Genomic DNA, 14,808 nt, shown 5'->3' with positions numbered 1-14,808 from the left:
CAAGGTGATGGACGCCAGAGGGCTGCTGGTTCGCAAAGCGGGTCGGGGGAGCCCGAGGCCGGCTGCCTGGGTTGGCTGCTGTTTGGGCGGCCTGTGACACAGCCGCGATGGGCAGACTCACCAGAGGTGGCGTCAGCAGGCGCCCTTTGCTCCCTTTTCCCGGCACCGCGGAGCTGGTTTCCCTCCGGCCTCCTTTCGGGACTGCACAGGCGTGCAGAGGTGAAAGGTTACAGACATGGCGCTGGCCGCCCGTCTCCTGCCTCTGCCCGGCCGGGCCACCCGACTCCGGACTCTCGGCGCCGCCGAGGTGAGGCTGTCGCTGGCTGAGTTTTGCTGCTTGTGCCGCCGCCGCCTGGGCTCAAGCGCGGCCGCGATCCCTCGCTGCACTTGGGTCCTGTCGAGCCCGGCGCTGCGCCCCTGGGGCCCCCGGAGGCCGCTGCTGCGCCGGGCAGAGCTCCCTCCGTCCCTCGCTTCCTTACCCGCTGCTCCCAGCCGCAGCTACAGCACCGAGGAGCAGCCCCAGCAGCGCCAGAAAACCAGGATGATCATTCTGGGCTTCTCCAACCCCATCAACTGGGTCCGGACTCGAATTTACGCCTTCCTTATCTGGGCCTATTTCGACAAGGACTTCAGCATCGCTGAGTTCTCGGAGGGGGCGAAGCAGGTTGGTTGGCTTCTCCTGACCTGGGCGCCTCATGCGTTTCCGCCCTGACATGCTCAAGATTTTAGCTGTGAACGACTTCGTTGCAGCCCGAGTTACCAAACGATGGTAGGGACCCAGACACCGAAGGTTTCAGCCTCTTCTTGACGCTAATAAGCAGCTAGGTGTGTTTGTGTGGTCGTCAAGAAGGAGGGGCTCGGTTAAGTTTGAATCCAGACTCTGTGTGTGCGTTTCTCTTTCAAGGACAGAAGGCTATTTTAATTTTCCCTTCAGCTTTCTTGGTCAGTTCGTGGCATTTCAGAGAACTATTGATGGACAACAAAGGGAAAAGTCATAGTTTATCCCCCAGTTCATATTGCCAAAGACCAAAGCTTATTAAGCATAATTTAATAACAGTGACTATAATCAACTATATGATGGTATTTATACTTTTACTCCTGACCTATTTCAGATTTTCTTTCATCTCGTAGCCATAGATAACGAACTCCCATGTGATATATTAGTTAGAAATTAGTGTTTTCAACTTCCTGTAATCAGTGTCAGCGTTAACTTTAGTGTCCTTGAATCAGCTCTTGGCTAGTACGTGTGTTTACACAAAAAATAAAAAGGAGCCAGCTTAAGTAATATTGCCCACCCCAACATTAGGATGAAGGATACATTTGCTAGTCGGTGTGCTGTGTCCATTGTGCACGTAGAGGTACATCGGTGTGATCCTGCACTCTGCAGTGCCCATGTGTGAGTCTACCTGATCGTCCGGGCACGGCTGCACTAGTGCATGCGTGTGTCAGGGATGGACACCCTCATATAACGTGAAATTGAAAGGCCCTCTTGTCTAATCCTCTTTTAGACACGATGAAATCGGGTTTTAGAAAGGTTAAATTTAGTGTGCTTGTCACCACACTGAAAGAGCTCACTGGTTAAAGAACGCAGGCCACTTTTCCAGAGATCCCAGGTTCCATTCCCAGCACCCACGTGGCAGCTCACAACTGTCTGTAACTCTGGCTCCAGGGAATCTCACCCTATCCTCCAGCCTCAGAAGATACACTGTGCTCACGTGGTACACAGACGTACATGCAGGCAAAGTACTCACACACATCAGCGTTTTAATGGGTAACATATAATCTAGGCAAGTGTTTATCATGAGATAAGGGAATACATATTCTAATGCACCCACTAGTTGTCCTTACGTTAAAATAACTTTGTCTTCCTAACTACCGTTGAGCCATGCGCTGTTTCTTAGAGCTTTCTTGTACAGTTGTTCAGTGCTTTCAGTGAAAAAGAAGGCTGTTTCCAGAAATACCTTGAGGTAGACATTCCCATGTCTGAGATCTTGCAGGGTAGCCTCATGATTTTTAATGTTTATGGCAGTTTCTTAGGTATGATTTTGAGCACACAGACTAGAGATGAGGGTTCTGTGTAGTGAGGATAGTCCCTTCTGTCCATAGTTCCAGTCATATTGCACACACATTAGAGATTTATCCAGTCACATCTTTAAGGGGTTGTCTCCAGATGGAGTCACAATCCCAGGGAGAATTCTGGGCTTCAGCATAAGCCTGACAGGGAGGAAAGCTGAACCAGTAATACTATACGGTGCTTCTCATGCCCACTCTTCTTGCCCTCTGGTAATTCCTGAAATTGTCCTCTCGGCAGACTGAGGGCTCCTGAAACACAAGCGGAATCAGAATACGCCAACTTCCCTCATTGCCGGGAGTGTACAGAGTGTGCTTTCTCTTCCCGCCTTAAATCAAGACCTCAGAGTTGATGCTGAGGTTCCCTGGCAGAGATGAGAGACTGGTTCTTCTCCCCCTTCCCCTAACCTATGTTATATCTCGTCCAGGGGTTCTGTCTATTTTTCAGCTCTCTGCACTTCCAGCCTAGACTATAGAGTGCCCTACTTTCTCATCATTGACTATAAATGATTAAGAGGTAGATCATAGTTACTTACATCATCATTTTAAAAACACACAGTAATTTTTAATTGAGATATCTACTATATATATATACTACTATATATATATATATATATATATATATATATATATATATATATATATATGCCACACACTGTCATTTCCCAGGACGTAAAAAATGGGTTCATAATTAGTAGTTTGTTGACTGAGGTTTTCTGTCCTGCCCAGTCCTGCAGCTGTTAAGTCCCAAAGAATCACACAGAGGTTTACATCAGTTATAAACTGATTGGCCCAGTAGCTCAGGCTTCTTCTTAATTAATTCTTATAACTTATATTAGCCCATAATTCTTGTCTGAGTTAGCCACGTGGTTCGGTACCTTATTTGGCAAGGCAGTCACATCTTCTTTTCTCTGCGTCTGGGTCACTACTGCAGAATGAAACTTCCCTCTTCCCAGAATTCTTGTTGCCCCTCCCCTACTTCCTGCCTGGCTACTGGCCAGTCAGCATTTATTTAAAACACAAGTGACAGGGTACAGACCCTTGCGCCACAGCAGTAGGGAGCTCATTTGCAACTATGTCTGTGGCCGTGCTATCTGAATAGTAGTTAGTCACCTTACAATAGCAGCCAGACCCAGCGTTATTGCAGTAGTCACCATAGAGCAAATCTTTGTTACAGTAATTACTTAAGTATGTATGTTGTATGGTATTTTATATGATTTTTTGAAATAATTGTCATCTTTACCCTTCTGTTTTTTTTTTCAAGGCTTTTGCTCATGTATCTAAGTTGCTGTCACAGTGTAAATTTGATCTATTGGAAGAACTTGTAACCAAAGAGGTAAAGTTTCCTTTTAATTTAATTTAATTTAATTTAAAAAGTTTATGATTCTTGCAATAGAATGATACATAGTCTCACATTCTATCAGTAATTATCGAGTTGAATAACTTTTATTCTTGAGGATGAGTAGATAAGGCAGAATATTTTAAAATAGGTTTTGGAGAATTCCATGATAAATACCACTTTTTAAAATGCTCTAAAAACTTAAATGGATAAACTTCTGGGTTTTTTTTTTTCACTCAGGTGCTTCAGGTATTAAAAGAAAAGGTCACCTCGCTGTCTGATAATCGTAAAAGTGCCCTTGCTGCCGATGTCGATGACATCGTCTACACGTCAGCAGGAGACATCTCTATCTACTATGATGAGAAAGGTAACGCTGGCCGAGACAGCTTTATGACCGTCAATTGTTCAAGTAAACCGAAACAGTGGGTGCCACAGGACAGGGGAGTTAGGTCTGTGTGAGCAGATGCTTGTAGCCCTTCAAAGCCTGTATCACTTTTCTAGTTTGTACCAACCATGTATACATAATAAATGAAGAAATGGGCGTTTTAAAAGAAAGAAAAACTATACCATATTTGCTGTTTAAATACCTACCTCTGGAAAGAGAGAGTCCCTGGTAGCAGGTTCTGGCTAGATCTCTGCCTGGTTACTGCTGTTTACTATACAGTAGGAAAGCCCAGGGCCAGGTGTGATGGCCTTTAATCCCAGCAGAGGTGGGAGGATCTCTGAGTTGAAAGCCAGGCAGGATTACATAGACCCTATCTCAAAAACAAAAAAAAAAGAGAATTCTCACATATGTTGATGAAAATAGTTTGTTTAGTATAGGCTGCTCCCAGCCAGGCAGCGACACACACCTTTAATCCCAGCACCCAGGAGGCAGAGGCAGGTGGATCTCTGTGAGTTCAAGGCCAGCCTAATCTATAAGAACTAGTTCCAGGACATGCACAAAAGCTATAAAGAAACCCTGTCTCAAAAAAAAAAACAAAAAAAAAACAAAAAAAAACAAAAACAGGTTGCTCCATGTTTCAAATAAAAATATTTATATATTGGATTTCCTAAAGTGTAGAAAACACTTGAGTATTTTACATTTCTAGCTGTGTGTTATAAGGAAGGAATAAAGTATAAAACAAAACCAAAACAGCATCAGAAGATAAAGATGGATAAGAAGATTGTAAAACTCCCAGATTGAATTAGGCAACAGTGGCAAAGCTGGAAGAACTCTGGTAGTTATCTGGTTCTCTTCCTTTTCCAGTACATGAATTTTCCAATAGCACACCCAAAAGTTCATTGACTCATCGGTCCAATTACAGATTTCCTATGTATGCATCCCAAGGCAGGCACACGGAGGAATAACCTCTGCTCATACCCTTTCAGGCAGTGACAGCACGGACCTTTCATAGATCAACTCACATGCAGGTTGATTGGAAATACGTGGAAAGGTATCTGGGGTGATATTTTATTTTTCCTGACATTTCAGATTCCATGTTAGCACCCTTGTTAATCGAATTACACAGACACTGTGAGACTTAGGGCGCAGCAGAGTCAAAGAACAGAGGCCTTTGGAACAGTTGAAGTCGGGGCAGCACTGTAGGTGTGGGGTGGGGCAGGCATTTGCCTTAAGATTGCTTTAGTTTAGGAAGTGGTGTGAGTTGAGAATGATCCGTCTGCTTCACTCAGTAAAGCACGTGATTAGCAGACAGTAGATTGGTTATTGAGATGCAGAGAGGACAGAAGATCTAAAGAAAATGGCATTTACATCTGGAGTTATCTGGAGGACGCACAAAGGCTGATCTGCCTGTTTCTGATTTTGTTATGGCTACAAAGTTGATAGATTATTCTGATTTGTATGTGTGCTTGTGTGTGTGTGTGTTTTCTCTCTAAGGAAGGAAGTTCGTTAACATCCTGATGTGCTTTTGGTATCTGACTAGTGCCGACATCCCCAGTGAGTCTTTAAGTGGAGCCAGTGTGTTCCAGGTGAAGCTGGGGGATCAGAACGTGGAGACTAAACAGCTGCTTAGCGCCAGCTATGAGTAAGTACGGCCGTGCATGTCGTTTTCACTGCAGAAAATGGATATTAAATACTTGTTTAATTTAAATCTATTAATCACCTCTTTTAAAATGCCTGTTTATAGTACTAAATTTTGTCTCTTGTAATATTCCTTCTAAGACCAGTGTGGCTCAACAATGCTAAAACTGGGGCCTGGAGAGACTGTGGTTAGGGCACACACTGCTCGTGCAGAGGACCCAGGTGCAGGTCCTGGCCTCACAACCGTGTGTGGTCCACTCAGGGGAGCTGATGTCTCTGGCCTCCGTGAGCACCCTCATCCACATGCACACACTCACACACAGAAACATACACACATACTTCAGAATAAAATAAATCTTTTTAAACCTGATGCTTGAAAGATTGATTTAATGTATAGGAACTGACCCAAATTCCACTATTTTCCACTAAATTGAAAACAGTGTGGGTTAAGCAGTCTTTTCCTATATGCTGATATTTAAAGTGAGTTTGCATACCCAGAGCCCAGTTTGCTCCTGCTCACTTTAGCATGTACTTTAGTGAGTATTTAATAACAAGATTCAAGCTTGTCAGGGCTGGTGGGTGTTGAATATAGAACAGACCATTAGGAATGCGGAATTAAGACTGCACTTCAGTACTGTGGGATTGTTCTGACTAAATTAAGAGTAAACATTTTAATTGTGACTTATCATTAACCATTAAATTAGCTTCTTTTTAAATACTGCTTTTAATTCATGCTTGCGAGTTGTTTTTGAACGTTTGAGTTGATGGAAGATCGCAGTTATTGTTCTGTTTTTCCTAGATTTCAGAGAGAATTCACACAGGGAGTAAAGCCCGACTGGACGATTGCACGGATTGAACACTCGAAGCTGCTGGAATAATCTTTCTGGAAAAAAATCAGGGCGTGAACTCTTAATAATTGCTGTGGAAACTAGAAGAGATGTTTCTGGATCATTTGAGTTTCACTTAATTAAGTCTGTGGATTACTTTTGTATTTGGAAATATTTCTTGCAGTATATAGACATACATGATACAATAAAGCATTTTCCACAGATTGGTAGTATTCTTTAAAGGGGGTCAAAGTAAAACACAGAACTGCAGCTCCACATTGGTGTCATGTTCATTGTCATCCAATGTCACATATGTACACATGTAAACACAGCACCACATTGTGTTCAGTGTCACCCCAAAGTCACACATGTACACATGTAAACACAGCACATTGTGTTCAGTGTCACCCCAATGTCACACATGTACACATGTAAACACAGCACCACATTGTGTTCAGTGTCATCCCAATGTCACATATGTACACATGTAAACACAGCACCACATTGTGTTCAGTGTCATCCAATGTCACACATGTACACATGTAAACACAGCACCACATTGTGTTCAGTGTCATCCCAATGTCACACATGTAAACACAGCACCACATTGTGTTCAGTGTCATCCAATGTCACACATGTACACATGTAAACACAGCACCACATTGTGTTCAGTGTCATCCCAATGTCACACATGTAAACACAGCACCACATTGTGTTCAGTGTCACCCCAATGTCACATATGTACACATGTAAACACAGCACCACATTGTGTTCAGTGTCACCCCAATGTCACACATGTACACATGTAAACAACAGCACATTGTGTTCAGTGTCATCCCAATGTCACATATGTACACATGTAAACACAGCACCACATTGTGTTCAGTGTCAGCCCATGTCACATGTACACATGTCAACACAGCACCACATTGTGTTCAGTGTCACCCCAATGTCACACATGTACACATGTAAACACACCACATTGTGTTCATTGTCATCCAATGTCACACATGTACACATGTAAACACAGCACCACATTGTGTTCAGTGTCATCCCAATGTCACACATGTACACATGTAAACACAGCACCACATTGTGTTCAGTGTCACCCCAATGTCACATATATACACATGTAAACACAGCACCACATTGTGTTCAGTGTCACCCCAATGTCACATATGTACACATGTAAACACAGCACCACATTGTGTTCAGTGTCACCCCAATGTCACACATGTACACATGTAAACACAGCACCACATTGTGTTCAGTGTCATTTCAATGTCACACATGTACACATGTAAACACAGCACCACATTGTGTTCAGTGTCATCCCAATGTCACACATGTAAACACAGCACCACATTGTGTTCAGTGTCATCCCAATGTCACACATGTAAACACAGCACCACATTGTGTTCAGTGTCACCCCAATGTCACATATGTACACATGTAAACACAGCACCACATTGTGTTCAGTGTCACCCCAATGTCACACATGTACACATGTAAACAACAGCACATTGTGTTCAGTGTCATCCCAATGTCACATATGTACACATGTAAACACAGCACCACATTGTGTTCAGTGTCAGCCCATGTCACATGTACACATGTCAACACAGCACCACATTGTGTTCAGTGTCACCCCAATGTCACACATGTACACATGTAAACACACCACATTGTGTTCATTGTCATCCAATGTCACACATGTACACATGTAAACACAGCACCACATTGTGTTCAGTGTCATCCCAATGTCACACATGTACACATGTAAACACAGCACCACATTGTGTTCAGTGTCACCCCAATGTCACATATGTACACATGTAAACACAGCACCACATTGTGTTCAGTGTCACCCCAATGTCACATATGTACACATGTAAACACAGCACCACATTGTGTTCAGTGTCACCCCAATGTCACACATGTACACATGTAAACACAGCACCACATTGTGTTCAGTGTCATTTCAATGTCACACATGTACACATGTAAACACAGCACCACATTGTGTTCAGTGTCACCCCAATGTCACATGTACACATGTAAACACAGCACCACATTGTGTTCAGTGTCAGCCCATGTCACATATACACATGTCAACACAGCACCACATTGTGTTCAGTGTCACCCCAATGTCACATATGTACACATGTAAACACAGCACCACATTGTGTTCAGTGTCATTCCAATGTCACACATGTACACATGTAAACACAGCACCACATTGTGTTCAGTGTCACCCCAATGTCACATGTACACATGTAAACACAGCACCACATTGTGTTCAGTGTCAGCCCATGTCACATATACACATGTCAACACAGCACCACATTGTGTTCAGTGTCACCCCAATGTCACATATGTACACATGTAAACACAGCACCACATTGTGTTCAGTGTCATCCAATGTCACATGTGTACACATGTAAACACAGCACCACATTGTGTTCAGTGTCGCCCCAATGTCACATATGTACACATGTAAACACAGCACCACATTGTGTTCAGTGTCACCCCAATGTCACATATGTACACATGTAAACACAGCACCACATTGTGTTCAGTGTCACCCCAATGTCACACATGTACACATGTAAACACAGCACCACATTGTGTTCAGTGTCACCCCAATGTCACATATGTACACATGTAAACACAGCACCACATTGTGTTCAGTGTCATCCCAATGTCACACATGTAAACACAGCACCACATTGTGTTCAGTGTCATCCCAATGTCACACATGTAAACACAGCACCACATTGTGTTCAGTGTCACCCCAATGTCACATATGTACACATGTAAACACAGCACCACATTGTGTTCAGTGTCACCCCAATGTCACACATGTACACATGTAAACAACAGCACATTGTGTTCAGTGTCATCCCAATGTCACATATGTACACATGTAAACACAGCACCACATTGTGTTCAGTGTCAGCCCATGTCACATGTACACATGTCAACACAGCACCACATTGTGTTCAGTGTCACCCCAATGTCACACATGTAAACACAGCACCACATTGTGTTCAGTGTCATCCCAATGTCACACATGTACACATGTAAACACAGCACATTGTGTTCAGTGTCACCCCAATGTCACACATGTACACATGTAAACACAGCACCACATTGTGTTCAGTGTCATCCCAATGTCACATATGTACACATGTAAACACAGCACCACATTGTGTTCAGTGTCATCCCAATGTCACATATGTACACATGTAAACACAGCACCACATTGTGTTCAGTGTCATCCCAATGTCACACATGTACACATGTAAACACAGCACCACATTGTGTTCAGTGTCACCCCAATGTCACATATGTACACATGTAAACACAGCACCACATTGTGTTCAGTGTCATCCCAATGTCACACATGTACACATGTAAACACAGCACCACATTGTGTTCAGTGTCGTCCCAATGTCACACATGTAAACACAGCACCACATTGTGTTCAGTGTCACCCCAATGTCACACATGTAAACACAGCACCACATTGTGTTCAGTGTCATCCCAATGTCACACATGTACACATGTAAACACAGCACCACATTGTGTTCAGTGTCACCCCAATGTCACATATGTACACATGTAAACACAGCACCACATTGTGTTCAGTGTCATCCCAATGTCACACATGTACACATGTAAACACAGCACCACATTGTGTTCAGTGTCATCCCAATGTCACACATGTACACATGTAAACACAGCACCACATTGTGTTCAGTGTCACCCCAATGTCACACATGTAAACACAGCACCACATTGTGTTCAGTGTCACCCCAATGTCACACATGTACACATGTAAACACAGCACCACATTGTGTTCAGTGTCGTCCCAATGTCACATATGTACACATGTAAACACAGCACCACATTGTGTTCAGTGTCACCCCAATGTCACATATGTACACATGTAAACACAGCACCACATTGTGTTCAGTGTCATCCCAATGTCACACATGTACACATGTAAACACAGCACCACATTGTGTTCAGTGTCATCCCAATGTCACACATGTAAACACAGCACCACATTGTGTTCAGTGTCACCCCAATGTCACACATGTACACATGTAAACACAACAGCACCACATTGTGTTCAGTGTCACCCCAATGTCACACATGTACACATGTAAACAACAGCACATTGTGTTCAGTGTCATCCCAATGTCACATATGTACACATGTAAACACAGCACCACATTGTGTTCAGTGTCATCCCAATGTCACATATGTACACATGTAAACACAGCACCACATTGTGTTCAGTGTCACCCCAATGTCACACATGTACACATGTAAACACAGCACCACATTGTGTTCAGTGTCGTCCCAATGTCACACATGTACACATGTAAACACAGCACCACATTGTGTTCAGTGTCACCCCAATGTCACATATGTACACATGTAAACACAGCACCACATTGTGTTCAGTGTCACCCCAATGTCACATATGTACACATGTAAACACAGCACCACATTGTGTTCAGTGTCACCCCAATGTCACACATGTACACATGTAAACACAGCACCACATTGTGTTCAGTGTCATCCCAATGTCACACATGTAAACACAGCACCACATTGTGTTCAGTGTCACCCCAATGTCACATATGTACACATGTAAACACAGCACCACATTGTGTTCAGTGTCACCCCAATGTCACACATGTACACAAGTAAACAACAGCACATTATGTTCAGTGTCATCCCAATGTCACATATGTACACATGTAAACACAGCACCACATTGTGTTCAGTGTCACCCCAATGTCACACATGTACACAAGTAAACAACAGCACATTATGTTCAGTGTCATCCCAATGTCACATATGTACACATGTAAACACAGCACCACATTGTGTTCAGTGTCACCCCAATGTCACACATGTACACATGTAAACACAGCACCACACTGTGTTCAGTGTCATCCCAATGTCACATATGTACACATGTAAACACAGCACCACATTGTGTTCAGTGTCATCCCAATGTCACACATGTACACATGTAAACACAGCACCACATTGTGTTCAGTGTCATCCCAATGTCACACATGTAAACACAGCACCACATTGTGTTCAGTGTCACCCCAATGTCACATATGTACACATGTAAACACAGCACCACATTGTGTTCAGTGTCATCCCAATGTCACACATGTAAACACAGCACCACATTGTGTTCAGTGTCACCCCAATGTCACGTATGTACACATGTAAACACAGCACCACATTGTGTTCAGTGTCATCCCAATGTCACACATGTACACATGTAAACACAGCACCACATTGTGTTCAGTGTCACCCAATGTCACATATGTACACATGTAAACACAGCACCACATTGTGTTCAGTGTCATCCCAAAGTCACACATGTAAACACAGCACCACATTGTGTTCAGTGTCACCCCAATGTCACATATGTACACATGTAAACACAGAACCACATTGTGTTCAGTGTCACCCCAATGTCACACATGTACACATGTAAACAACAGCACATTGTGTTCAGTGTCATCCCAATGTCACATATGTACACATGTAAACACTGCACCACATTGTGTTCAGTGTCATCCCAATGTCACACATGTACACATGTAAACACAGCACCACATTGTGTTCAGTGTCATCCCAATGTCACACATGTAAACACAGCACCACATTGTGTTCAGTGTCACCCCAATGTCACATATGTACACATGTAAACACAGCACCACATTGTGTTCAGTGTCATCCCAATGTCACACATGTAAACACAGCACCACATTGTGTTCAGTGTCATCCCAATGTCACACATGTAAACACAGCACCACATTGTGTTCAGTGTCACCCCAATGTCACATATGTACACATGTAAACACAGCACCACATTGTGTTCAGTGTCACCCCAATGTCACACATGTACACATGTAAACACAGCACCACACTGTGTTCAGTGTCATCCCAATGTCACACATGTACACATGTAAACACAGCACATTGTGTTCAGTGTCACCCCAATGTCACACATGTACACATGTAAACACAGCACCACATTGTGTTCAGTGTCATCCCAATGTCACATATGTACACATGTAAACACAGCACCACATTGTGTTCAGTGTCATCCCAATGTCACACATGTACACATGTAAACACAGCACCACATTGTGTTCAGTGTCATCCCAATGTCACACATGTAAACACAGCACCACATTGTGTTCAGTGTCACCCCAATGTCACATATGTACACATGTAAACACAGCACCACATTGTGTTCAGTGTCACCCAATGTCACATATGTACACATGTAAACACAGCACCACATTGTGTTCAGTGTCATCCCAATGTCACACATGTAAACACAGCACCACATTGTGTTCAGTGTCACCCAATGTCACATATGTACACATGTAAACACAGCACCACATTGTGTTCAGTGTCATCCCAATGTCACATATGTACACATGTAAACACAGCACCACATTGTGTTCAGTGTCATCCCAATGTCACACATGTACACATGTAAACAACAGCACATTGTGTTCAGTGTCATCCCAATGTCACATATGTACACATGTAAACACAGCACCACATTGTGTTCAGTGTCGTCCCAATGTCACACATGTACACATGTAAACACAGCACCACATTGTGTTCAGTGTCACCCCAATGTCACACATGTACACATGTAAACACAGCACCACATTGTGTTCAGTGTCACCCAATGTCACATATGTACACATGTAAACACAGCACCACATTGTGTTCAGTGTCATCCCAATGTCACACATGTAAACACAGCACCACATTGTGTTCAGTGTCACCCCAATGTCACATATGTACACATGTAAACACAGCACCACATTGTGTTCAGTGTCAGCCCATGTCACATGTACACATGTCAACACAGCACCACATTGTGTTCAGTGTCACCCCAATGTCACACATGTACACATGTAAACACAGCACATTGTGTTCAGTGTCACCCCAATGTCACACATGTACACATGTAAACACAGCACCACATTGTGTTCAGTGTCGTCCCAATGTCACACATGTACACATGTAAACACAGCACCACATTGTGTTCATTGTCATCCCAATGTCACACATGTACACATGTAAACACAGCACCACATTGTGTTCAGTGTCATCCCAATGTCACACATGTACACATGTAAACACAGCACCACATTGTGTTCAGTGTCACCCCAATGTCACACATGTAAACACAGCACCACATTGTGTTCAGTGTCATCCCAATGTCACACATGTACACATGTAAACACAGCACCACATTGTGTTCAGTGTCATCCCAATGTCACATATGTACACATGTAAACACAGCACCACATTGTGTTCAGTGTCATCCCAATGTCACACATGTACACATGTAAACACAGCACCACATTGTGTTCAGTGTCACCCCAATGTCACACATGTAAACACAGCACCACATTGTGTTCAGTGTCACCCCAATGTCACACATGTACACATGTAAACACAGCACCACATTGTGTTCAGTGTCGTCCCAATGTCACACATGTACACATGTAAACACAGCACCACATTGTGTTCAGTGTCACCCCAATGTCACATATGTACACATGTAAACACAGCACCACATTGTGTTCAGTGTCATCCCAATGTCACATATGTACACATGTAAACACAGCACCACATTGTGTTCAGTGTCACCCCAATGTCACATGTACACATGTAAACACAGCACCACATTGTGTTCAGTGTCACCCCAATGTCACACATGTACACATGTAAACACAGCACCACACTGTGTTCAGTGTCATCCCAATGTCACATATGTACACATGTAAACACAGCACCACATTGTGTTCAGTGTCATCCCAATGTCACATATGTACACATGTAAACACAGCACCACATTGTGTTCAGTGTCATCCCAATGTCACATATGTACACATGTAAACACAGCACCACATTGTGTTCAGTGTCATCCCAATGTCACACATGTACACATGTAAACACAACAGCACCACATTGGGTTCAGTGTCATCCCAATGTCACATATGTACACATGTAAACACAGCACCACATTGTGTTCAGTGTCACCCCAATGTCACATATGTACACATGTAAACACAGCACCACATTGTGTTCAGTGTCATCCCAATGTCACACATGTACACATGTAAACACAGCACCACATTGTGTTCAGTGTCATCCCAATGTCACACATGTAAACACAGCACCACATTGTGTTCAGTGTCACCCCAATGTCACATATGTACACATGTAAACACAGCACCACATTGTGTTCAGTGTCATCCCAATGTCACACATGTACACATGTAAACACAGCACCACATTGTGTTCAGTGTCACCCCAATGTCACACATGTAAACACAGCACCACATTGTGTTCAGTGTCACCCCAATGTCACATATGTACACATGTAAACACAGCACCACATTGTGTTCAGTGTCAGCCCATGTCACATGTACACATGTCAACACAGCACCACATTGTGTTCAGTGTCACCC

At 43.3% G+C, this 14,808-nt stretch overlaps 1 protein-coding gene across 2 annotated transcripts; it reads left to right on the top strand.

Moving 5' to 3' along the window:
* The first annotated feature begins 77 nt into the window (after window positions 1–77).
* Maip1 (matrix AAA peptidase interacting protein 1) lies at window positions 78–6,553 on the top strand. 2 transcript variants are annotated; one of them, XR_012908803.1, is made up of 5 exons: window positions 78–664; window positions 3,335–3,406; window positions 3,650–3,776; window positions 5,335–5,436; window positions 6,232–6,553. XR_012908803.1 is itself a non-coding variant. In XM_075955933.1 (5 exons), exons 1-5 carry the CDS (start codon window positions 236–238, stop codon window positions 6,308–6,310), a joined length of 855 nt encoding a protein of 284 aa, XP_075812048.1. In that variant the 5' UTR covers window positions 88–235; the 3' UTR covers window positions 6,311–6,550. The 2 variants fall into 2 exon arrangements, 1 of the variants encoding a protein (XP_075812048.1); XM_075955933.1 differs by having other exon boundaries at window positions 88–664; window positions 5,289–5,436; window positions 6,232–6,550.
* The last annotated feature ends 8,255 nt before the right edge of the window (window positions 6,554–14,808 follow it).

The sequence above is a fragment of the Microtus pennsylvanicus genome, chromosome 22 (genome assembly GCF_037038515.1).
Source record: "Microtus pennsylvanicus isolate mMicPen1 chromosome 22, mMicPen1.hap1, whole genome shotgun sequence".
NCBI lineage: Eukaryota > Metazoa > Chordata > Mammalia > Rodentia > Cricetidae > Microtus > Microtus pennsylvanicus.
The sequence above is the reverse complement of the archived record's forward strand: the minus strand, read 5'-3'. Positions and strand labels throughout refer to the sequence as shown.